Here is a 26,406-nt window from a genome sequence, read left to right on the forward strand (position 1 = left end):
TGTTGCCCTTTAGCTAGCAAATAACAATGGGCTGGCTCTGCTGGCCTTACCTGTGTGGAGCAGGTTCTTAGAACCCTTGGTTTTAGTCATAAATTGACTAAAATAGGTCGGTTGAGAAGCAAGTATGTATGGGCAGCAGAGCTAATCTTAATATTTTTATTGTAAAACATCAGCATGTGAAGACAAGACATGGCAATGTAATAGACTAGTGTGTAGAAAAAGTAGTGGAACTAATAGGGAGAAAGAGCAGTAATGATATTCAGTATTACATTTTTCCACTCATAACTCATTACCAGTGTCTTCATGTTGCAGTGTTCAATGTATTTCATTACCTGAACCCAATCAGTACTAGAATGGACTACTCTTCAAAGGCATCAGGTGGAGACTGACCTGATCCTGATGTTGCAATTTGGCTTGTTCCAGCTGCAGCCTGTGCTGCTCCTGCAGGCTCTCCTTCTTGGCTTTGTACTCCTCCTGCAGCCGCTGCTCCAACGCCTGCATCTCCTCCTGCTGCTGCCTGCGGAGCTGCTTCCCCTCCTCCTCAAAGCGCCTCTCCAGCTCCTCCTTCTCACTCAGGAGCTTCTTCCATCTCGCTGTGTTGAGGTCTGTGGAGACAAGACCACACACTCCTCACACTGTCCAGGACCAAGCAGTGGCATTGGCCCTGTTAATAGAGCAATGAGCTTGGTGCTTCTCTCCCACTCTGTTATACAAGGGATATGACTGACCACTTGACCAGAAGGATTTGTATCTCACACATCCCATTTTCGAGCTGTTCAAAGCTGCTCATCCCATAAATCTGTTTCCAGCTCCAGCAAGGACCATTCAAGTCCATTAATGCACACTTGCTTAAAATATTTTTGTATTCAAACCATTATCTTGTGTGTTTCATAGTATCAGAGAGTACAATGAAAGGCTGATACTGAAAGCAATCAGAAAGTGTGAAATTTTTTCTCTAGTGAACTAACTCAGTGACTATGTGTCAGAATTCACACCACTGTTTTCCAACAGTTCTATCAAGGAAAATCAGTCAATTTCTCCATTTGGTTACTCACCTTTATTGTCCCCCAGGTCCCAGGAAAACAATGTCACAAACACTGTGTCCTCAGCCTTTTGCTTTGTTAAAGAACAACTATTGTTTAAAAAAAAAAATCCAGCTATTGAAGACTAGATGCAAGCTGGACAAGATAAGCCAAGTACACGAACAGAGCAAGTTTGCTCACTTGTAAAGATCTAACAGGTAAGAAGTGATTAAAATCATAATGGCCATAACATTCAGAATACCAAAGAAGGAGAAATGGGCTTCTAATGGCACTGCTAGATCTTCTTTCTGATTTAGACCCATAGCTGATTTAGAAAGATGATGAAGTTTTGAAAAAAACTGACTGAATATTTTTCCTTCCCTTGCCTTTCAAAATGCATGTGCCAGTATGGCACTGCAAGTCAGAGGACTGGGAGCAGCTGTGTCCCTGCTGAATACTTCAAACCCATATTTATCCTCTGACAACATATTTGTTCAATATCTTTATCTTCCTGCCTCTTTCTACTCCGGTGTCAGACTGTGCTCATTTTTCACAGGATAGCAACAATTTGTCCAAGTTACCAGTGCTGTCCCCACAGCTTATGTTGGGTGCACCCATGCCAAGGTAGTTTGCCACCCAAACTAACCATTCCCTTCCCCACATAGCTATTTTTCACTTTGTTTAGAGCTCTGCTTCCACACTTACTGGACACCAGACTTGGTCAGTATGTCCAGACAGATGAGCATTGCTGGGTTCCTGTTCTGATCCTGATATTTTCTGGAGCACTGTGAGGGACTCTGTCCCTGTAAAGCTGTCTGCTCCTTATGGAAAGAGAGTGAACCAGTGAGTTTAGCACCTCAGTGGCAGCACACAGGAAGCTTTCCCACTTGCCCTACATCCAGAATGGAATAGCACATTAGCTGGAATGTCTTGTCTCCTGGCAGTATGGATTATAGCTCTAAACTCTCTCTCTTGCCTTTTTCTTTTTTATTATCTTTGGCATGTAAAGTGATCCCAGAGCAGGAGGGGTTGTGCCTGTGGCTCTGCCTTCAGTAGAATTCAAACTTACTCAAGCTTTAAATAGGAGATGTAATGAACCCCATCTCTCTCCAGCCTCTCTAATGTGATTACTGAGCACACAGGGAGGGCTTGGAAATGAAACTATGTGCTCTAACCAACAGAAAGTCCATCTGAAACACATCCTGCAATCTGAAATACAAGATTCTTCACAATTCAGACCCTGATGCAGGTGCAAAATGGAGGGAAGAGGAAAGTAGGAAAAGTGAGCTTGCATGGCGTGTTCCCCATACACTCAACAATGATACTGGAGGCAGAAAATGAGGCAATTTGCCCTATACAATTTCACATTCTGCTGATCACAGTTTTAAAACACTGGGTGTTTCACAAAATTAAGTTTTGCAATTTTATACCAAAGGAGAACACCTCTAATGAGAAGGAGTGATCCATACCATGTCTCAGGCTAAGACAAATGAGGCTGGGGCCTGAAGTGTTAAGGGAAAACTGAATCTTCTCAGCAGGGAGAGGGACCTTTGGGCCTAGCTCTCCTGGGACAGACATAGCAGAAGGCAACACCTGTGGAACCCAAGGGTCTGCAGCTATGCTGCCTGGGGAGCAGAAACCAGGGTGGGAGAGACTGCCCTGCTGGAACCAGCTGTGGGGTCCTGGTGAAACAGCTGGGTCATCTCCAGCAGGGACCCCATAACAGATACCTGAACAGATGACCTACTGATGCTGCTGGAAAATTGTGAATTTAGCTTTCAGGCATCAAGACAGGGATACTGTTAAAGCAAGCTACTTTTGTAGAAAAAAAAGAAAAAAATTACTCTGAAAAGTTATATGAATGTATTACTGACATGGAACAAGACAAGCAGAGCACAACTATTACTGGTCTGTTTTGAAGAGTTGCACCCTGGTTTTATTTTTCCTTCTCTGTAGGTATCTCCATTCCTGCTTACAGGCTGGAAATGACTGACACAAGGTGTCATTTTCTGGGATGACAGTGTGCTGGGTTAAATGAGACCAGCTACTGCAGCTTCCCTACTCCCTGAACACTGAGTGCGAAACAGATGAGCAAAACCCACTTCAGGCTGGGCTGGGGAGGTGAGGGAAAAGTCACTACTGGACTGACCTTCCTTCCCCCACCACACACAGCTGGAGCCACAGTGCAGCCTCCCCAGCCCTGGCACTTTGCATTCAGGAGTGCAGCTTCTGTGGGAACTGGGGGCTGGTGTCTTGTGGCCTTACAGAGGGACTGTTTCCTTCTCACATGAGAAATGGGCTCTTCTTCCTGACCCTTGGCCCCAAAATCACAGACAAATCACACAGCTACTACACTCGGGTTAAGTGTTCTCTGACTGGGAAGCATATGCAGGAGGAGATGGCACAAAGGCTCTGGCTTTGAAATGCTTGAGAAATCAGATAATACAAATTTTAAACTTGACATCTCATTGCCTTTCCTTCATCTAGGTTTTTTATGCATCTCCATACCTCCTCTCAACACACTTCACGTCATTGGTCTGACAGTGAAGGAGCAGGTAATTTTGACATTTAATTTCCACTAGTTTGAAGGGAAACAGCTGGTATTCAAAATCTCTTTATTGAAAGAGACTCAGTGTTGCAGCTGAAAAGTGCTCATATTTATAATTTATAAAGATAGGTTTCTTGAGTGTAGAACGACTGCTTGTCATGTTTTCCTAGCTTTGCTGTTTCTAGTAAAATACATGAGCAAACCTTATTGCTTTAAATAACAAGTCCCTCAGTGTTTATAGAGGCCAAGATTCCTCCCCAGGACTGGGAAGGGAGAATCACTTTCCTATTTCACCCATGCTGGTTTCAGATGTGGTGTGATACTTTCACAGGAGGGCTGGGGGCAAAAGTGGACAGTGTTGTCTGACCTCAGTATTTTGCCTGGCTCCAGAAGGATGCAGGTCTCCCTAAACTATTTTTACACATGGTCCATTGGTACTATTGCTTCAGCAATGGTTTTATTTACCACAAGAATTTTCCTTAAACACATATTCTTACTTTTCTGAACAGTGGGTTCTCTGTTGCAGTTTCATTGCTTTGCATAGCAGAATCTTGTAGTTTCTGTTGAAGTTAAAGACTGCATGCTGTGAAAACCAAGCACATTCAGCACCTGAATTATAACTCTGAATTACAGCTATTGCCTAAACAACTAAGTGTTGGACTCACTGCCTGTATCAAACCTGGCTAGTCCAGCCTTGTTTTACTGATTCGTTCAGGCATTTGCATCAGTGAGTTTGACACGGTGAATTTACACATGAGAAATCATGAATTTCTGACCAACACCCATGCTGTTTAACTGGGCTGGTTATTTTTAAATTAATGAAAAACTACTTATTAAAGTGTTGGAGGCAAGTCAGAACTAGAGCTTTGACTAGGTTGTAGTCAAACTAACGTGCTCTGTTTTTTCCTGAATTTCTTCATAGAATTACCCAAGATTGCTGTTCTCAAATAAAGGAGTGTTTCATTCTTCATTTGCATAAATAATGTACAATATTGTACAACACACTGATTCATTTGATAGTGAGACCAAAATAATTCTCCTATAGCATAGGTGGGCTGCATGTGTCCAGTAGCACCCACATGTCTGCAGTAATAACCTCAGCTTGAACTGCTTTAGAGACTGCAAAGAACTGCACTGATGAGAATGCTCTCATGTACATGGCATTTACCATTTCACCTCCTCCACAGTTTTAAAACACTGGCTGTTTCACAAAATTAAGTTTTGTAATTTTATACCAAAGGAAAACAGACTGTGCAGCAATTTTTGACTTACACAAAAAAGCATAGTCATTTACCTTTCATATGTAATAGGATATGGGACCTATACTAGGGATATCTAGGGATATATACTAAGATTTTTATTGCTAATGAATTACTTCGCATTCTGCTGAAGTGCAGTACCTGCACATGTTCATCTTTTTGTTCATCCCTGGTGGGAGTGCTTCTAGCTGGCCATGTTGTATCTCAGGGTTGCACATAAGAGAATTACCTCTATCAAGCAGGTGACCAGCCACCAGGGTCACTCACAAACAGCCTCTGCTCAGCATTTCCATGTCTCCCAGAGCAATGGGAGGAAGAGGTGGCCTGTAATGACTCCTCTCCATTACACATGCCCACAGGACCACTGAGGAAAGGACTCTATTATCACACCATCTTTTCCCTTTCTGAGGATGAAAGCCCATACACATCTACAGCTTATCTCCCTTCTGGAGCAGTACAGCTGAAGCTGCTTTTCTGGGGTGTCTGTGGTTCTTACCAAAACTGTCCCCACATATGCCACCAGGCCTCAGCTTTGTACAGAGGAGGTGTCTATTGCTGCATTGCAAGGGCAGTGGCAAGGGCAGGCAGAGCAGTGATCTCCTGTTGCTGAGCATGCTGCTCTGTGACCCCAAAACTGACATGCAGTTATACCCTTGGCAAAGTTCTCTTCCAGCAAAACCACCAGGAATTTGTACTCACTTCAGCTGTGCAAACATGGTGTAAATGGAAGCAGAACTCTTTTTCTTCAGCACCGAACCTCTCTTTCCTTCCCATGTCACTGCCACTCAAAAAAGCACTCAGGAAAATGAGCAAACCCAACCTGCTAGATTGAGGTAGGGCTTTCAAATGAGAAGTGGCTATTGAACTGAGAACTTCAGGTGTGCCCTGCCTGAAGAAAGCACCAGTGGCAACTTTTCTGTAAGAGCTGTAGAGAAGCAGAGGATGGAGGAAGGCAGGCATCAGGGAATAACTGGAAACCTGTTTTGCTATTGCTGCAGTATGCACTGGCCATCGGGACACTAAAGCTCTCTATGAAATGACAATCAGCCAAAGCATTTCAGAGGGGCAAAGCAGGGAACACAAGCTATTGGGCATCTGAAAAGGGCTGTGCTCAGCTTTTCTGAAGTGGGCTGTCATGGACAAGTTGAAGGCAAAGCACGAGGAGGATCTGCAGTTCTGCCCATCCCACAGGCATTTGGCCAGAGCCTCTCCTTGCTGGCCATGTCATGCTCTGGCCACATGACACAATCTGTGCTTAATGGGTGTCCCAGGAACTGGGCTCCCAAATGCAGGGAAAGCACTGGGCAATGGTCCCAAGCTCCCACCTCTCATCACACTGTGCTTTCTTCTCAGCAGTGCTGGTGTTTGAGCACAGAAACTATGGATTTATGGAAAACAATATGTTCAACAAAGATGATGCCCAACTTGCATCACACACTTGTGTGTGTGGTGATGAACTCGTCTGCATAGCAAAGAGGTGAAATCAAAGTTCCCTGCAAAGTCATAAAACCCTTTGCCAGTGAGCTTCAGAAACCACTTCATCACATGTATGGAAGTTCCCCAGGATCAGGTCACAGGGAATCATAATAACTGCTTTCATGTAAAGTGAGGAAATCACTTTGTAGTTACTTTTCTTGTACTACTTACCAACTTCCTCCCTGATCTTTGCAAGCTCGACTCCTAACTCCTTTATTTTCACAAGGGCATTTTCATTCTGTTTAAGGAAAAAGAGAGAGAAATATGTATAGTACCCAGGTTTATCCCAGATAAGCACTTTCACACGTTAATTTAGTAAAGCAGATTAGATTGATTCCTCATAGTACTTTCTTTCTTTTTTTTTTTTTTTTTTTTTTTGGGCTGGGGGGAGGGAGGGGAGTGGGATTAATAATGAACTCACTCAGTTTATAAATCAAGCTTAGGCTACAAGTACTTTGTATGTCTACAAGTACATGCACACACAGTCATGTGCACACAACAGTGCAGAATACACTATTAACACCTATCTGTCTAAAAATACATCTGTATTTTTTTATAATTTTGTGGTCAGTGTATGTATCATTTATGGCTGGACTGCATGTACAATATGGATTTATTAAAACTGTTAATTTTTTTCTTCCATTTAAGCCTACCTTTAACCACCTCCAATTGTATTAATCTGTTCACAGAGTCAAACTTACAGAGCAGATTGCTGTATTCACACCATTTTATGCATGGTGAGCATTCCCATACAAACACCACCAATCACCTGATGTTCATGCCCATCTCCACATCTATTTCTGTGATTTTATTTATTAGGGCTCCTTTCTTTGACTAGTCTCAAAGTAAATCTGAATATTTAAGGAGTAAAACAGATGAATTGGCTAAAGGAAAATTAAAATGTATTTACATGAGCAACGTTAAGGTGTTATTACCAAAATGCACGGACTTTGACAGCAGATATCTGACTAGTGCTGTGCAAACTGATAAAATTCTTATCTCTATTCACTGGAGGCTGATTTAGTACAATAAATCCCAGCATAGCGGTTCAATCATATGGGCACTTTAAACTGGGATGTATCATGAATAATATTAGAAAGAAGACAAAGGAAAGTACCCTGCTGGGAAGATCACTAATGATTAACAAAACTAGTTTAGGTTACTATAAATATGTCCTGGGTAAGAAAAGGTCAAGAATCCTTAAAGGACGCTACAGAAAAATCATATTCAAGAGAAAAAGCAGTACAGTAGTAAATTGAATTTAAAGGAGTCCTAGAAACCAAATCTTTCTGTATTGAGCAAGCAAGGCTAATAAAAATCTAGGGCACAGACAGGATTAATTTGGCTGCAGGATACATAGCAGATAAGATAGCAAGTCATATCTCTATTACAGAAATGAAAGTGGAAAAAAAATTTGGAACTTAATGTTTCTGTGTATTTTTCCTGCACCTAACTTTTAACTCTTTTAAGAGAAGTAACACAACTTTATTTCTGGTAATACCAGAATAATGGAATCTGGAATTTGAATTAATCCTTTACATACTGTCCTTTTGGGATGGTTTCCACCAGATCCAAATGACACCCTTTCCAGAAAGTTTGCTACAAATGGAGTGATAAACTGAACTGATTTGAGAGCCTTGAAGGCTTGAGGAGACCCAGATGATGTGGGCATCTTTCTTACTCAGTCATGGGAAGAAGCCAGGAATGCAAGGCCTGGCTCCTCCAGTGACTCCTCCTGGCTCCATATCCTGCTGAGTAATGCACAGGGGGCTGTGTGCCAGGACTGCAGAGTGTCCAGTCCTGACCAACTGCATTAAGCTCAGAATAAAATCATGTGGATTCTTAGGGACTTCTTTTTCCTAATTAGTCTAAATGTTACAGGGAAAAAAAAAAAGAAAGTCCAGATAAATACAGCCAGATATATTAAAAAACCAATCTAAACAATTAGATCCCCAAACCAGCAGCCTTACAGGAGTAAGGTTCCCTCACTTTTGGAGAATATCATTGCATCTGCCCATATGGTCTGTTTAGCTCACTGGAGTCATTTTCAGAAGTGCTCTTGACAGACTGCCAGGCCTGGTGCCCTTGAAGGTGGGTGCTCAGGGATATACTGGATGCAGGACTTGCAGATGGGAAGCACCCACTCAAATTACCAGTTCTCATTCTTTGAAACAAAAGCCAATCAAAGCAAGTGAGCTCTGCACAAACCATTGCCAGCACCTACAGATAAGCAGAACTCAGTGGGATTGTCATTATTCTCCTAACATGAAGAAAATGAAAAGAAAGTAAAAATCATACTTTTTTTTTTTTAATAAAATGCATTAAAAACTTTGATTCCCCATAAGAAATATTACAGGCTCCACATGTTACATGATGTTTTATCTTAGATAAGGTTTTTCCTACCCTTGAGGACATTTGTTGGGAGGATCCTCTCTAAAAATGTGGAGAACTGCTGTGGTGCCAGCTTAAAAATGTTATCTCATAACTCCAGCTCCAGCATGGACACCAACCCACCAGAGCAGTGGGGATCATGTCTGCCTCCCACCATGCTGGGCTGTGGTTTCCAGAGCAGAGCAGCCCCTGGGGCTACCTCGGGCAGCCAGATCAGCACAGCTCAGATGCCTTTGCTGTCATTTTACTGCTCTGCCAGTACTTCTTGCATTGTATTTTATTTTGGTCAGAGCTTCCTGTCTGCTCTTTGGGACCTCATGTTTCCTGGGAGATCAGATGTGCAAGTGTTGCCCTCAGTGCCAAGGCCTCAAGCAGTCCCTCTTTCTCAGAGGGTTCTTCTGGAGAGCAGCAGCACGAGTCCTTATCTTCCTCTTGTGGAAGAGAAGCGAGGTGCAATTTTGGCTGATCATCAAATCAGCCTCACAGTTTCCTGGATGTGCAGTGAACTCACAAATCCCTGACATCTTCTGTAATTGCAACCTGCTTTGTCAGTGTGACATGATAGGTTTGGCCTGCACATGTTCCTGCGACACTGTAAACACGACAGCAATGCATAACTGCTTGTTGTCATCAGTGTGGCTCTGCAGATAAGCAGCACTCCTCTGTCAGTGTAGCCAGAGAACTGGGAATACCAGCACTAAGGAAACCAAACATTACAGTAGGGCAAATCTGGATCTGACTTCGGAATGTAAAGCTACCACGTTCAGTGCTGAGATTCCTATACATCCACGGTCAAAACATCAAAGCAATTCAAAAATTCACAAGCACACAAGGAAAACTTCCCCAAAACAAATGGATAAGAAACCAAGTAAAGAGGATGTCCCATTGGGTTAATCATTTTTCATTAATATTTATCTCAACTAAGTATTTGAAAGAGAAGACAGGGTAAGAAGCAGTAGAGCTTGAGTTGAGGTGTCCTCCCAAGAGTTCTGTGTCCACTAAAGCTCAGCATATCAAAGGAGCAGGGATTCTCTACTAGGTCACTACTTGGAGTTGAACCATTGTGGGTGAGCATCCAAGGGCCAAATCTAACTTAGGTTTAATAAGGTTCATTGACTGTATACACCTGTTTTCAGTAGGTGAAAAGATTAGAGACCCTGTAAGGAGATTGTGCAAATATCCACTATTTCCAGTGCAGTAGTTAAATGGCAAGGAAGAAAAAATATTCCCTTGATGTGATCTGAGATGTGATCTGGAATTCCCTTTTTGTTTTATGCCCAAAATATGAAACCAAAACAGTGCGCTTTGCACAAATTAAAATGTTGTGTTTACTTTTCATGTACTTTTTGATGGACTGCATTACTTTTTAGAAAAATGATGACAAAGGCCTTCTGTTGGCTGCATCCCAAGAAATTATTCTGATAGTGAAGTAATTTTCATAAAATAAGATTACACTCATGATGGAGATGAAGAAAATCTTCTTCCTCATTCCTGAACTCTGCAACATAATGATAAGTCTTGTGCCTGGAATATGTCCCATCTCTTCAGACAGAAAGAAAAATAGAATAAAACAGGTAGAATGATATGTTTGTCCTACTGCTCTGTTGAATAAAAGACACAGCATCAACGCTTTTTCCTGTCATCAGCTCTGTAAGCATACAGACCTCCCAATACTTCTCCAGTGAAAGGCTTGATGTGGGACAGCATTTCAGCAAGTGAAACAGACAAAAATGGCACATGTGAGTTCTCCATTCAACTCAAAACACGCTGAGGATTGACTGAGGCATGACCTACATTGGTGCAATAGCTCCAGAAAACAAGGCAGGTAGTCAGGCAGGTAGGCAGAGGTGTAGGAAGAAAACAGGAATTTGTACAATTAAATAACAGTGGCCAAACCTAGCAGTGTAGCTCAGAAAAAAACAGCGGATTTTAGATATAACCACATGATAAGACCTAGAAAAATAACTTGGTAGGAGAAGTCATAATATGGACCTGAGGATGGGCAAGATGCTGGCATTGCCCAAACAGATTAAGAGAGGAAGTAGTGATGAAAGCTTGTGGGCAGAGGCTGAATGGAGCACTGAGCCACTGAGCAAGCTGATCTCATTGAAGATATCCCTGCTCATTGCAGTGGTCTTGGATCTTTAAAGGTCCCTTCCAACCCAAACTATTCTGTAATTCTGTGGTTCTATGAAAGCCTTTGTTTTAGTTGCATGAAGCTTCAGATGACAGGTAGGCATCCTCAAGGAACATCATCAGGGAGACAAGTTGAGATTTTACCTTGGACCAGGAATAACTGAGGGATGGGGAGGCAGGTTTGAGGTTTGTCTTAAGAGTCTCTCTCCTCTGAGAGTTACAATCTAACTGAGAGGTACTACTGAATTAGAAATACTAATTACGTAAACCTCCAGGTACTTTTTAACAATAGGTAAGTAACAGTAGATTTGTCATAGAAATGGAAATGGGTCAGATCAGGCAAGGAACATCAGAAAATTGCTCAGATCCACATAAGAAGTCAGCAACAGCTAGGAAGAAAACATGGGAGCCTGGAGTTACCTTCCCAAATTGACATGACTCTCCACTCTGCCAACTTACATGTTTGCTTATATTGCATTTACAGTGTCTCTACTGTACAAATACTTCTCAGTTCTTTACAGTATCTCCTAAAAACTGTCTGCACACAGATGCTTTGTGGCACTTGTTATTAAAACTGCTCCTCCAGAACAGCTGCCTTCTATGCAGAGCTTTCAAAATAATAATAAAAAAATCCCTGACCTGCAAATGGTGCTTAGTCATTGTTCTGCAGTATTCAGACTTCCCTGTGGCAAGGTGTTATATTATAATTGGAAAGAGAATCATATACATTGGGAATTCTCTTGTACCAATAAATATTTCGGATGACACCTGTAGAAACAATAACTGAATTTCACTGCAGCTGATATTCAAAATTACCTTCAGTCTTCCTTTAAAAAGAGATGTTTTAACACTGTTATTCAATCATGCTGGTTGTCAGGTAATCCTTCTCCATAACCCTTTAGGTTAAAGTTTGGTTAAAGTTTACAAACACTTAGATATTCCACAGTCACTGCACTTTGCTGAGTTTTATATTAACCCACACATTTTTTCTTAACCTGGTTAGTAGCATATCTCAAGCTATATTTGAACTATTACTAGGTAAATGGGAAACACTATTAGTTTTTCATTTAATAGAGTTATACAAATGTATCATAAAGCCAAACTCTAACAGAATACGGTGCACAAATGTGCTTCTGCCAAGATATTTTCTATTAAGCAAATTAAATGCATATATTAATTTTCTCACTCTTCTGTACATAAAACCCAGGCAAATTTCCAGAAGAATAATGGGAAATGCTATGTGTTCAAAGTGTCCCACAACTTCTCTTGCACATGCTATTTTCCTGCTGACAGTAGCTGTCTACTTACTTCTGCTTACTGACATTTCTTACATGGCCCATTTTGGTGCCTAGGAATGTGATTGATTTAGATTCACACAAACATAAGAAAACAGGTAGTTTTGTCTTGTTTCACTTCTCCTAGACTGGAGGATCATTTCTCTGTTGGAGATGCAAAAATTTAGGACAGCTAGAGGCTGAATAATCCCTCTTCAAACTTTAAAACTCTCTGTAAGTTTCCTTTATAACTTGTACTCCACATGGCTATTAAAAACGTAAGAACAGTCGAGCAAAAATCAAACCGACTGCTGCTATAGAAGATGCCAGCAGTCCCTCCTTGTTTCCCGAGTATGTAACCCTTCAATTTAGACTGCAGGATAAACTTATGTAAGGCACTGCAGTGCATGAGAAGGAGACACTTAGACCTGTCCCTGGTGAAGGGGAGATCAACACACTGCAAACAAGCCGAGCATCGCTCCCCTCTCCGCCACCCGGGAAGCGCATCCGCCACCGACCCCAGCGAGAAGCGGCAGCACAGGCTCTATCACGGCTACCGTCCTGCCCTTTCCCTAAAGGATTTAAAAAAGAGGCAAAAGTACCGTCTCGTCCTCGCACAGAGAGGAGGGAAAACACGTGGAGCAGCATTTGCCCATCCTGGTAGGACAGCCACCCACCGGACCGACACCCGCCGGACTGCCGCCAGCCTGGCCCGGAGCCGGAGGATAAGCCCCGGGCGGCGACACTGTCAGAAAGGGATGTCACGTCCCTGCGCGCCGTGACCAGCCAAGGGGACTTGTCAACCTGATGCCTCCCGGGGCTCCGGGAGATGCCGGGGCCGGGATCGCGGCGCCGGGAGCGGGGAAGGGACGATGATGAGGGGCGGGCGGCTGCGGACCCCGGCAAGCGCTGCCCGATCCCCGCCCTGCCGCCGCACCGCTGCTCGCCCGCTGGATCCGGCCTCTCCCGAAAAAGGTTGCTCCGGCTGGTAAAGGCTTGCCCACAGCAGGGCACGTCCAGCAGCGCCATCGCAGGGAAGTGCCGGGGCGGGCGGCCGCCGGGACGGGGCTGGGAACTTCGCAGCGACAGCCCAGAGGAGCTGAAACGCGAGACTGAGCCTGGGCTCTCAGCCGGGGCGCCGCTGGGTTCTCTTCTTCGCGCCGCATCCGCGGCCGCTGATGAGCGTGGTCCCCGTGCTGCGCGCCCGCTCGGACGGCGCCTTTAAGCTGAGCGCGTCCCGGCTGGCTGCCGGCGCGGCTGCCGTCCCGCAGCGCTCCCAAATCCGCTCCCGGCTCCGCTGTGCGGGCTCTGCGGCCGGGCACGGCTGCCCCGCGGTCCTGCGCGGTCCTGCGCGGCTCTGCGCGGCTCTGCCGGCGCGTCCCCGGGCCAGCGCAGCGCTGCGCGGCTCCGCGGGGCCGGGCGCGGCTCCAGACTGCGGCACCAGCCGCCAGCTCGTCCGCGGGCCGCGGGGACACCCCGCTCCCCGAGTCACGCATATCTCCCGGAAAGGACTTTCCCTGAAGTCGTTTATTTAAAGGGTGAGGACCATCAACAGGCACTGGACCTCGGTGACTCCTCGTAATGGCAAAAGCAACATCTCTGCAACGTACTCAGAGACTTCTGTAATCCTCAAGGGCTGGCCATGTATATATGTATTTACATAATGTAACGTAACCTTCAGCTGCCTATACGCACCGGTGTGCTGTGTGTGCCCGGTCTGTATCAGTCTGCCCCCTGGGAACACATTTTCTTAGCCGGACCCAGGACATGGAGCTGCAGCAGCCTCATTTCTCCTGGGCTGCTGTCTTTGGCATAGCATATTTACAAAACAATTTTCCTCTAACAATTTACGTCAAAGACAAAGCTGGGAAAAGGCAAAAGACTTCAATGACTCACACCCTAAGGTGGTATTTGTTCCGTGTCCACTGTTTAAACCCGAAAACCACTATTTTCCTGAAAGCCAAATCACTACCAAAGATAGAGAAAAGTGACATTGCCCACACTGCTGAACAGCTCTGCCTTCTGGTGGGAAAGATGCTCAGGTCTGTGCTTCTCTGGACGGGTGTTTTTGTTTAAAGGTTGTATGTTGAACTGTGACTGGTGATCACAAAGTCGTTTTAAAAATTGTAGGAGCCAACAAGAATGTCCAACAAAACTGTGTTATATTATATTTAAATTCTCAGGTAACTTCAGTTTATGTCAACTTCTTATTCTCTCTCTTTCTCTTCCTCAGTCCTGCCAGGACTTCAACTAAAGTTTTAGGATATAATAATCAGGTAATTAAAAACAAACAAATAAACAAAGTCAACAACATAGAAACCCCACCTAACAAACAAACCAAAAACCAAAACCAAAACCCAAACCAAATTTAAAATTGCACTCCAAATGCATGTCTTTTAACGTTTGTGTTCAAGATCTAACCTTCTTTACAGCATCTGAAAATTAATTTGGTTGGCTACTGCGGAGCTACAGAGTAGAGGTACAAATAGACTTCCTTGTATGATGAAATTATTTCATCTTCACTGTAGGAGCTTCTTTTTTTTTTTTTTTTTTTTTTTTTTTTTTTTTTTTTTGCCACACAGCCTTAAATCTGTAATTTGGGTCTTTTACAGCCCAAATCCCAATTGGAAACTTTTTAAATGCCATAAAAAACCACCTACATTACTACTTGTAGGCAAATCATCATGTCCATTTCTCTGAGCTGGCTGTTAGAACTACAGTATTTAGATCCACGTCTGATTGTCAGGCAGGAAAAATAAAACCCAATCACTATTCATTTTGTTATGCTTTTAAAATGAAGAACTCGTCTTCTTCAACTGCTTTGCTAAGAATGGGGGATTTGCTGCTTGCATGTGATTATAAATCTATGGTAAAGATTAGCTAGGAAGGTCTATGCATGACTTCAGTACCACTTAAGCACTAAAATGGAAGAGAAAATATTAAAGTGAAAATTACATTAAGCAGAAATCATCTGCTGTCCTTCTAGCAAGGGTGAATTGAGGTAACACAGGCTGATTTAGGATTGATAAGGGATAAGGGTATGCTTGGTTCTTGGGAGAGCTGCTGGGCACTTTAGTCAGCTTTTTGGAGAAAGTGAGACTAAACTCAGTTTGAAGTAAACCTCGTCTTTCAGGTCAAGGTGTGTAGCATTAAGGTGAGAAAAGACCAAAGTTAAGAAAGCAAATGGAAAATAGAAACTATTTTAAAGAGCAGTTCCTCAGTCAAATGCATAAATGAGGAGGATGAAGAAAGAATTTAGGAGGGGTCTCTGTGGTGGCAGCATGCTGATATGGTTACTATGTGGAGGACTTTGAGCACACACCTGAAGGCAGCAATGCCTTGGGAATTAAGGATACAGAAAGGGAAATGAACATAACTGAGACAGAAGCAAAACAGTCAGCAAAGCAGGCACATCCAAGGAGAAGACAGCACCTATACCCAAATTCGATGAGAACTGGCACTTTAAACAGCAGGTTCAAAACAAGGTTTTTAAATTATTGATTCTTAATTTTAAACTGCTAGAGCCATCTGCCTGATTTCTGTGGCATGTGGCACTTAGACCAAATACTGAGAGGAATAATATTTTAAAAACACCTTGTTAAGCACAACAGAGCACCAAAGGCAGATAGATCCACACCAGTGCAGACTGCTGCCTCTGTACACCAAAAGAATTGATATTTTTAGATAAGGGTAATATGTAACTCCCATCTATTGGGGACCAAGTGACCATGTGGTGACAAACACAACATTGATCATCAGGCTGGGAATGATTGGGAGTTGCTGAAGAAGCGTTAAGTGGGGAGGAGGCCTTTGGGGGGAAAAGGACAAGAAGCTGCAGTAAATGGAACTATTGGGCTGAGTAGAGATAATGAATAGAGCTGTTCAAAGAATCAATCCTGGGGGCAAGTTACATGGTTTACTTTTGACCCTGGTAAAATACTAGTGAATGTTAATGTGATGCTGGGATGCACTGTCCATCAAGGGGCGAGTTAAAACACCAGGCTTGTCAAGCTGGATGCTATTTAGGGCTATAGGGGCAGTCATTATAAGAAATATAGAATACTGAGCAGAAGATGGAAACTCATCAGCTGGAAATAACAGCAAAAACCTGTGCTGTTTATCCAGTCATGGGATGAATAAGAATGATGTCTACTGTAGAGATCTGAATAATGCAAACCTTAGGTTCAAGTAAACACTAAGAGGGAAGTTTAAATGGTTTAAGAAAAGCCACAGAGAGATCTCACCTGAAACCTCACACAGTTCTAGTTCCCCATGTTTGAGGGATAGCAGTTCTGAGGCAGGGAATATATAGCCCACACCACTGGAGGGGTGCCATGTAAATGCACATCTGCTTCTTCTAAGAAAACAACAGCAAAGTTGGAAGATTACAGCTCTTATAAATGTAGGGAGAACACTAAGAGAGGCAGAAGTACTTCAAGGTCAAAAAATGTATTTATGTAAGGATAAAAGGGTGTGAACTTGGGCATACCTAAATCACAAGAGATTCTGTAAGAGTCCTCTGGTAGAAACAGGAAAATATAATCACTTTCAAGCTGAAAATCAATCATTTTAGGGAAGAAGTTATAGGGTTTGGCAACAGGGGGGGTCTGGATTTGATGACCCAGAATGAACTTTGCTAGCCTTTCCTTTCCATGCAATACTGCTTGTCTGTGCATTGTCGCCAATATATTGCTAAGGATTTTGCTGATGGTCCACACCCAGAATGTGAAGGTGCCTCTGCCAAACTGCTTTGCATGGAGCTCTGTCCCAACAGATCTTGCTCACATATCCCTCCAAGGCAAAATGAAGAAGTCTGTGGATAAGACAGAGATCAACATGGGCTGGGAAAACATGCACTGTTAGTTAAAAAAAACATTCTTCATAAAAGCTGTGTTTTTGTTTCATTATTGGAAAGAGAAAATATAGGTAAGTTCCACAAAGAAAGGTGTTCCTTATGTATAGGATTAGCAACAAATATAAGAGGAAAGAAGTCTGATAAAATTAGATTTTAAAATATAAAAGTAATTGCACAAAACAAGCAACTTAATGGGACATGTTTTACGATATTTATTGACTTCAGTGGAAACACAATGTAGTTAGCACTTGACAGGGTAAGACTCCTAGGTAATTAAAGGCCAAGGAGGACACCTACGTGCTCCCAAATGTCCCAGAGGAGTAGCTTAGTCTATAAACAACCTATTCTAATAGTTAAGAGGCACCATGGGCAGCAATTTTTCCCTACAGTGACAGAATCAATGCTTTCCTCCACGATACACATAATGTAATTTCTATTTACTGCCCAAGCAATTCCAATATTCTATCTGAACTAAATTGGGAGAGTTAGGGAGGGATAAATTAGCCATATTTTATAATTTATTGTGATCCTCAAATGGGGCACATTATTCTCTTTAGCTACATAATGGTCTTTATGTACCAGTGCATACACCCTGCTCTGTAGAGAATAAACAATAAACCATCAGGGTTCTATACATATATTCTGACATATATAGGAAGATTTTAATTCCGAACCATTAGTATCCAATGTTTCCCTATTTTATGGAGGCTGGCTAACCTTCTTGGGAGAGATACAGTGCTTTCCCTGGATTTTCACAGCAAAAATATGGCAAAGTGTGAAGATGGAGATCCATGGAGAAGGAAAAACAGAACTGAAGACTGGGCAAAGCTCTGGGAGATAAAGGCAGTAATGCAGTGCTATTCATGTCCCAGAGCAGCAAAATCCTCAAGGGAACTTCAGATTATTCATCCTTTATGAAATGCTGGAAAGGCTTGCTAAGGGGCATAGCATGCGAAGTATGTCAAGCAAATATTTCACTTAATTTGAATAGATAACACTCTGAGGGCATGAGCAGCAAAAGACAGTACAGGGAACGTGAAAGGATGCAAATGCCAGCTCTAAGAATACGTTGCTAGGGCAGTATCCAGTTTTTATGGAAATAAACAAAATAAGTGAGGAGAAAGGTAAAGGAAACAGTGGTTAGTGGTGAGGACCAAGGAGACTGAAGACAGCACTATGGGAATACAGAGAGAGATAACTGGGAGAGAAGGCTGGGATGAGGCATACCAAAAGTCCAAAAACTTCTTCACCTGGCAAAGAAACAAAAGTACAGATTCGAAAAAAGAGATGAGACTAAGGAGAGAGGAAAGATTGTACTGCAGGTGGCATTTCAGAGGACAAAGGGACACGCAGTGGTGAAGGGAGACAAGGAACAGGAGACTGCAGGAATGAGGAGAGACGTGCGAGTCAGATGCAGAGGAGCTGGTGCATAACTGAGACACTGCAAGGTCTGAAATGTCTCAGCTCTGGAGAGTGATGGATAAGTCAGGCTATCAGCAGCTACCGCCTCCTGGCATTCTCTGCAGTCAACAGCGGGAGGTGACCGTGACACCGATATTAAGCACCGCCAAAGGACGGCAAGAGGAGAAGTCTGGTTGGCGGCATTCACTGGGGGCAGGATTTTTGTCTAAGGCAGTGCAGAGGCAGAATGGGACAACGCTATTCCAGCAATGCATTTTGAACAGGAGGCTTGGAAAATGATTGAGTGGTATGCCAAAGATGAGAGCAAGACAAGGAGAAGGGACATCCAGCACATTTTATGTGATTATCACAACCTATTTCCCTGTGCTCTCTTCTAACACTGTTACAGTTTGTGTGACAGGACATACAGGTGGACTTTGTCAGAATTTTGATATCTACAAGAGGGAAGCTGAGTATACTGACAGAGTTGCAGACAAGTGGGGAAACTGAATCTATTTTTCAATAAGCCAAACATTGGCCTCAAAGTCTGAAATTGATTTATTGACAGTATTTTTAATTATTCAATTCTGCAAGAAGCATAATTTGAAAACAGTCTCAACTAGTCCTAAATGCTGTTTCCAATTTTGCTTATTGAAATTGCCAGCCACATTATATTTCTGTGAGTACTTGAAAGCAATGAAGATGAGTACTGCTGTCAAAGGAAGTGTTTTAATATTCCCCTCTCCTGGTCACTTGTTTTGTCCCAGCTTCCTTCCTTATAGTCCCACAAGTGTTTAGGCACTGAATCAGATGGGGGTTAAAACTAAAGCAGGGATAAAGTGCTGAATTTGGGGAGAGTCAACTTTGCTAACATAGGGCCAACTTTTTAGGACAAGGAATGGAATCCACACTCTGCTGTTAGCCAGGAGGAGAATCCTGTCACAGGAATCCTGAACCTTAATCTTGTCAGGCTTAAAACTACAGTGGAAATAAGAAAAGCAAATATGTTCACTATTACACTTCACTTTCCTTGTTGGAGGTGCATTACAAGTTTTCTCTGACACAGCTCTCTCACCAGCAGCACAGTTCTCCACATTGCTTTTCAGACACACACACGTGGTTCATTATTTTCCAGGTCAGGGTGTGGAGTTGTGTTTTTTATGTTTTATTACATTTGTATTATGTATAGGTTTGTTCCATGTACCCCCAGTTCTGTAATGGTTTCTCCCCGGGTTTTCCCGCCTTTCCCCCGCGTGTCCATTATCCCCAGAAATGCTAAGTCATCCCCCTGTTTACCCCAGATGCCTGTCTGTCACTCGGTGTCCCTTCCCATCCACCTAGAGTCTTCCACCTGGGACGCCGGGTGATTGGTAGAGGACCTGGGACCCTTCCCCTGTCTGTCCTTCATTGGATGTACCCCCATATCCCACCACCCTCGAACCCCCCGCAGCTATACCCCATTGGCTGTTCGGTTTTCCCCCATTCCGTATTTAGTTCGTTTGCGCGGTTCATTTCGCGCTTTCTTCTGGCTGGCTCCAGCACGTTCCCCCCTTCGAGTTATTGTATTCCTCGTTGGATTACAATAAACGGAATTCGCCCCCAGAGAAAGAGTCTCCTCGTAATTCGCCGTGGGGTCGCTGACTGCTCTCTGAACTCCGATAGCGCTGCCCAAAGCCTGCGAGGGTCCAGCGGGAAGCGCTAGAAACCTGCCCGCCCCTCTCCCCAGAGCTAGCCGGGGCTGAGGAATGGCGTCGGGGAGAGGAGTGTCGGCATCAGGGTTGTTATTTTTGTTCTTGCCTAACTTTAAAAAATAATAATTCAGAAAATGTTACAGTCATTTGGGGATTTCTGAGGCCATGAGCAGTCAGAAATGAGTTTCAGTGAGATGACTCAGCTAGAGCTGAAAGTCATGCCAGATGGCCCCAGAATGGCAATTTCCCTTGGATTTACAGTGAGGTTTCACATTTTGTGCATTACTCAGTACCATGAGGTTTTAATGATCCTCAAGCAACGTATATGGAAGCAAATGTTTTTTAATATAGTTTTTCAACTATCCAATTATGCTGTTGCATATTTTGATAAATAGAATGTTTACTCTAGAATTTAACAAATTAACACAAACTACATGCCCTCTGTTTCTCAACTGAGAGAGCCCAGCCAGATGACTCCTTTTTTAATTCAGTTCTCATATAAAAAGAATGTGAGGATCTAAACAGTACTCCTTCAGAGTTTTGTTATTTCTGCTAGCGTAGCCTTACATTTATTTTAGTGTCAGTAGCTTTCAAGGCCATGGATTAAAATTCATGAGAGAACAATGCTTTAGTACTATGTTTTCTAGTTCATAGTGTCTGGAACAGTACAAAGTAAGCATTCCAAATGAATTAGCTCTCGCTGTCAGAGAGTTCATATTTCCTCATATGAAATATCATTTATGCACCAAGATCACAAGGAAAAATGCATGTTTTCACTGAACTCCTCACCTGCTCTCTACCCAGGAATACATCCCCTGCAAGGCTATATCTAAATTCCAGACCTCTGAGTAGCTGCAAGCAGATGGCCATTTTCTTAAATCAACTTTGCAGAGAAATATTCCCTTCTCCCAACAAGCAGGTCTTCTCTCTGCCAATCCCGAGTTACTCTGGGCCAAAGCCAATGACAACTTCAAGCTGCTGTACTTTGAGGCCAAGCAGAGCAAGGTACAAGTGCTGACATTCTATGACAGCAATGTCAGTACCAAAATATTCCAGCAGATTTACATGGACCAAGCTTCTTCTGTTGGAAAGATTCTCAGTACTGTGCTGAGGGGAACTGTACTTACAACCACTAATGAGAATTCAAATTATCAGTTGTGGGCTTGGGAAGTTTTTACACAAAGAAAACATAACTTAGATGATTTTTAGAAGTCATTTTAGAAATGCATCATTTATACTAAGTCCTCTGTAGTTAGACCTGGTTTTAATAAATAATAAATGATAAAATTTCTCAAATCATTATAACAACCACACCACCTTCTGAAGTTATGACGTGTGAGAAGTGATTGTAGGAAGCTGCATGTGAATTAGTTCTCAGGGGTGAGAGCAAGGCCAGAGAATTTCAGGAGGATTGCAGCTGAAATCTTTTAGAGTTCATTTCTGGAACCAGATAGCTTAGATCTGAAAGGGGAGTTAAGAAAGAGACAGGTTGTGCATTGGGTATATGATTCAAAAGTGCAGCTACATACTCTTGGATGGCTGTGAGGACACAGAAGGAGTAACCAGGAGATATACTTTCCACTTGAAGGATAGCAAAAATGTCCTTGGAACACAATAATTATTATTTTTATATATCTTTGAGTCATGATCTGTCTAATCTAGATCCTGCACTGAGCCATGATTATTGCCCCAAAATTCAGAAGAAGGTGCAAGCAACCCTGCATTAGAGAGTGATGAAAGGCTGTTCTGCATGGAAAACTCATCCTAACATCTGTCTGAAAAAGGCTTCCAACCTTAAAATAGGCATCTCCCCTCATATACATGTACTGCACCACCAAATATTACATGTCAAGATATTCTTGCTACTTAGAGAACTTAGTAGAATTTAAGGGCAAAGGACAAAGGGATGGTTCAATCAAATAGTATGATTTTTTTTATCACAGGACATGATATTTTACACAGCTGTTCTATAACAATTGCTGTTCTATAACTACATTTGATGAAAACATCCCCTCTATAAAGGCATCCATTGGCAAACTGCTGACATGAAGGCATGGATTTGCTTTCTCTTCTCACAGTGGTTTCTTCTAATAACTGATAATTTCTAGACCTAAAAGTCTGTGCTTCCTTCACATGTTGAAGATGCAAAACTTTTGCAAAAATTTAGCAGTGGTTTCTGCTAAACTTCCCCTGACTGAGGAAAGTGCTTTCTGGTACACAGCAGTACCTCCTTATGAGAATTCTTCTGCTCTGCACTCAAGCCACTTTGCCCTTTTTCACAAAGAAATCAACAATTCTCTGCTGTCTCTCACAAAAAGGGATTTTTCCACACCTCAGAATTGCTTATTATTTGTCTCTTTTTCCTCCCCATTTTTATATTGTCTTCTGAAGTTGTGTGAGCAGCAGTGTTAAATGTCATATATTCAGTATCAGTCTCCCCAGTGCTGAACATGCAGGTGTTGTCATTGCCTCACTTCCACTGGCTGCATCTCTGCTTACTCACCCAAAGATCTTGACAGCTTTTCATAGCACATGTTCACAGTAGGAGCTCACACTGATTTGTGCTGACACCAGAAGCTCCAATTACTCCTGGGGGTTACTCCCTTCCAGCTGATGGCCAAACCACAGTTCCAGGCAGAGCTGGTTTCAGCCTGGCTTTGCTGCACCCATCACTCAAAACCAGTGCAGTGGGAGTGTGAGCGTGTTAGTTTTATATGCTCAAAAGTGCAGGCAGTTTGCATGCCACTCACCAAATATGTGGCTCTCCAGATGCTAAAACCTGTAACCACAGTCCACAAGGACTGCAAGGGGATATGAAATTGTACTTGAAAAACTGAAGATGAAATCAGAACTTATAAAGGAAGTTCTGCATTTCTGTCAGCACGTCTATATGGGAGGTTTTTCCAGATGTGGCGCACAGTCTTGAAACACGTAAGATAAAATAGTCGTCATGGATATCTGTATTTTCAAGCCTTGCTTTGCACTGGAACAACCTCACATCTGCCAGGAATTTTGATCAACAGGGAAAGTTCCACTACTTTGCTGCAAAGTCCCTCTTGTGCGTCAGCTCAGAATGCATCTGCTGATGGATCTACATAAGAGGACTTGTGATATTTACACTGTCACCCCCTGGGATTGCGACAGTAATTTTGGAGAAACAGGGAGTTATATCAGCAGAGTGTTCTAGCTTAGGAGTATGCAGTGGTGAGGGAACACAGTAAACAATCTGAAGTCTTTCTACAAATGACATTTAAAAATGTCTTTGGGGCAGGGGAAAGAAGATAGAACATTTATTTAAGGTGCATTTAACAGTCAGTAGCTTCTAGTACTTCTTTTTCACTAAAGATTGGTGAAATCGAGTTTTACACAAAACAGAAGATATTCCAACACTATGGAAAAGAAGTTCAAGCATTATATATGAATGGCACCTATATAAATATATGGTATATACCCAACTGTTCCCTGTTCATTTTTAAATTAATCCTTTTCATGTATTTAGCCATTGCTTTAAGTGTATTTGTAATGTGTTTGTTTTTAAGAATACCAGTTAGCAAGAGGTGAAAGCAAAAAAATCAGGCTAAATATCTGGAAACTTGTACCAAATCAGGAGGTGATGTCTGTTTTTAATAGTCAGAGCAGAAAGAAATCCCAAAACCTTTTTTTTTTTTGCAACATGGATCCCAATGGGAATGCAGAGATATCTGGACAACATCCAGTCTCTCCTAAATATTTTCCTTCTACTTTTCAGGGCAGACTAACTCTGCAGACACTTGCACCTATCAAGCATATCTTTCCCTAACCTGCATGTTATCTGTGGGTTGTCATTGCCTCTCCAGAGGGCTGGGGAACTTTGCCTATCAGAGCCCTGCCTTGGTGCTTACCTCCTGCCTGGCTGCTAAGTGTGAGGCAGCTTAAAGCAGGCAGATCAGCATTACACAAGTTTTTCCAAGAAGCTTCAAAAACCATTTCCAGAGAGGCAGCCAACTTCAGCTGCTGAAGGGATCACTACTTGACTGTCTTGTGGTCAGACAACCTTAGGCCCCAGGCGCAGGAAGAATGTCCCAATGTGCCAGGTGATGCAATATTCCAGAAGAAGGGGAAAACCAGCTTTCTCTACTCTGGGGGAAGTCAAGACCCTGCACAGAACTGAAGAGTCATGGGACCAAAAAGGTTCTCCTGCAGCATGCAGCCAAGTGCCTGGGGTACCAAAGCTCAGGTGTATAAAGGCATGTCCAGCCTCAAATAAGTTCCAAGTCCAGGCACCTCTTGGGTGAATGATGGGGAACCCCAGTACTCCCCAGAGAGCACACCAAAGGTGTCAGGGCTTCTTGCACAATCCATGTGCACATACTCAATACGTCCCCGGAGGAGAAGCATTGCTCTGGGTCTATTAATTGACTGTAGTGTTCTAAGCAGTTAAAAAAGCCCAACAAAACACAACAAGAAAGAAATACAGCTAAATTTCCCCCACAAATGAAACCAGAGTGTGGTAATAAGAATAGCTGTGGAGCCTGTTTGCCTCAGAAGCAGCCCAGCAGTGCTGCTGAGGACACGTCCTGCTGCTCATTTCTGCAGCTGCCTGGAGCCATGTGCTGCACCACAGGAAACACCAACAAGGGCAGATGGGAACCTGTGTGGGATGTAAAATATTCATCACACCCATTTGGTGTAAATAAACATGAACAGTGGGAGTATCCCTGTCTGCAGAAGGGAAACTGCTTGCTATGCTCTCTTCTACAGCTCACAGAGCTGCATACACACAACCATTACTGCCTCTGCACCTCCTGGTGTACATGGGTTTGCTTTGATTTCTTGGATGCCCTCACTACTGCTCTTGGGCGATGCACTGGCAGGACATCTCACTGTCCAGTCCTCATCCAGTGGTGCCTATTACTGTGACCCTGTTGGTGACTGCAGGCCCTCTGGTGCTCTAGCCTTATCCCCTATACAGCCCCTGGAAACACAGATCCCCTTCCCAGAGGGTACCTGAAAGCAGAACATGCAGCATGCTGTGCTTGCATACATGCAGGTGTGTGTATCCACAGTAATCTCCAGACTCAGTCACTTTGACACACCAGTTTTCATCAGGCTTTTGCCTATTTAGATGCTAAATGCTCCAGGTCTGGGACATCATCTTTGTGTCATCATCAAAATGTCTAGCACTCGTTGGGATAATTGTGGAATAACAAAAACTTTAATGTATTTATTTCTCTAAGGAATGCTATATAGAGCTCAAATATTAAAAGAGAAATACATTAAGTCAGCCAAGTGCTTTCTGTTTTCAACAAACCCAGTTCAATCCCATCATCTTTTTGTTCTTTGTTCTGTGTAATTTGATTAAACACGAGCTAATGTTAACTTAAACAGATTATATTCCACTGGTAAATAAGAAGATAAAAATTGATTTTTTAAAGTGAGTCTAGCCTTTATGTTTTGTGATGGTTAAAACCCTAATATTCCTGCAATTAAAAAGCTGGCACATAGTTGGTTTGATGGACATTTAGCATTGCCAGACTTTTATTATGGATAATAAATTGTTGATTTTTTTAGACTGCAGAGGTATTAAGATACTTGAAAAAACTGAACTTCTATTGCACTGATCATTATTGCCAAAATTATTACAATGCCTATATAGGTCATCATTGGACATTTCTATATTAATGGCTGTGCCACTTTGACCTGAGGGAGATGTAAACCCATCAAACAAAAGTATTCTTGCCAGAGGTATGAAAATCCAAGAGCTAGGGAAGGCCACAGGTGTGTATCTGAGGGCTAGAGAGCTCCTGGGATGCTGTGATGGGCATCAAGAATGAGTAATTAGTTGATGCCTGAAGTTGGCCACATAGGAAAGAAGGGTGTGGATCATCCAGAGCGACCAGTTACTGAAAAGTAACCACCAGCATGAAAATATGTGTCAAGATACTCAGTGGTCACTGCTTCTACTGGGAGGAGAACTGAGTATTTGACCTCTCTCTAGGCTGATTCCAACCTTCCTTAGACTTCTGTTCAAAAATTTCATTTTGAAATGACTTCTGAAGATTATCTGTGAGTTGAGGCATGGCCTCCCCCTTAACAGCAACTTTAAAGAGTGACATTTGGTCTTGTTATAAATATTTTATGCACGCAAATGTGGGTGTAAAGCAAGAGATGACCTGAAAAGTTTGTTTTTGAAGGGAGGCTTCGCTTTTTGTCTCCCAAAGAGAGGATGGAATCCCTCTCACCTGGACAGGCCAGTTCTTGTTCACCCCACTTCTAATGAGAGTTATGGTTTCCTTATTTACTTCCTGAAAGGTATCTATAAATTTTCATTTGTTAAATATTTCTGTTCCCACATGGAAAGAGAAAAATTCTTC

The 26,406-nt window shown here is 42.7% G+C and overlaps 1 protein-coding gene across 11 annotated transcripts in view; it reads right to left on the minus strand.

The window, feature by feature from the left end:
- MTUS2 (microtubule associated scaffold protein 2) overlaps window positions 1-26,406 on the minus strand; it is a 271,445-nt gene that overhangs the window by 17,266 nt on the left and 227,773 nt on the right. For 10 of the 11 annotated variants that reach the window (XM_072930341.1, XM_072930338.1, XM_030274713.4 and 7 more), the window contains 2 exons: window positions 6,477-6,543; window positions 391-605 (listed from right to left, as the gene is read on the minus strand). In XM_072930341.1, coding sequence (XP_072786442.1) covers window positions 391-605; window positions 6,477-6,543 — 282 coding nt within the window. Of the gene's footprint in view, window positions 1-390; window positions 606-6,476; window positions 6,544-12,708; window positions 12,803-26,406 lie in introns of those variants that run through there. The other variant, XM_072930359.1, reaches the window with a different exon arrangement.

Source organism: Taeniopygia guttata, chromosome 1, assembly GCF_048771995.1.
Source record: "Taeniopygia guttata chromosome 1, bTaeGut7.mat, whole genome shotgun sequence".
Lineage (NCBI taxonomy): Eukaryota > Metazoa > Chordata > Aves > Passeriformes > Estrildidae > Taeniopygia > Taeniopygia guttata.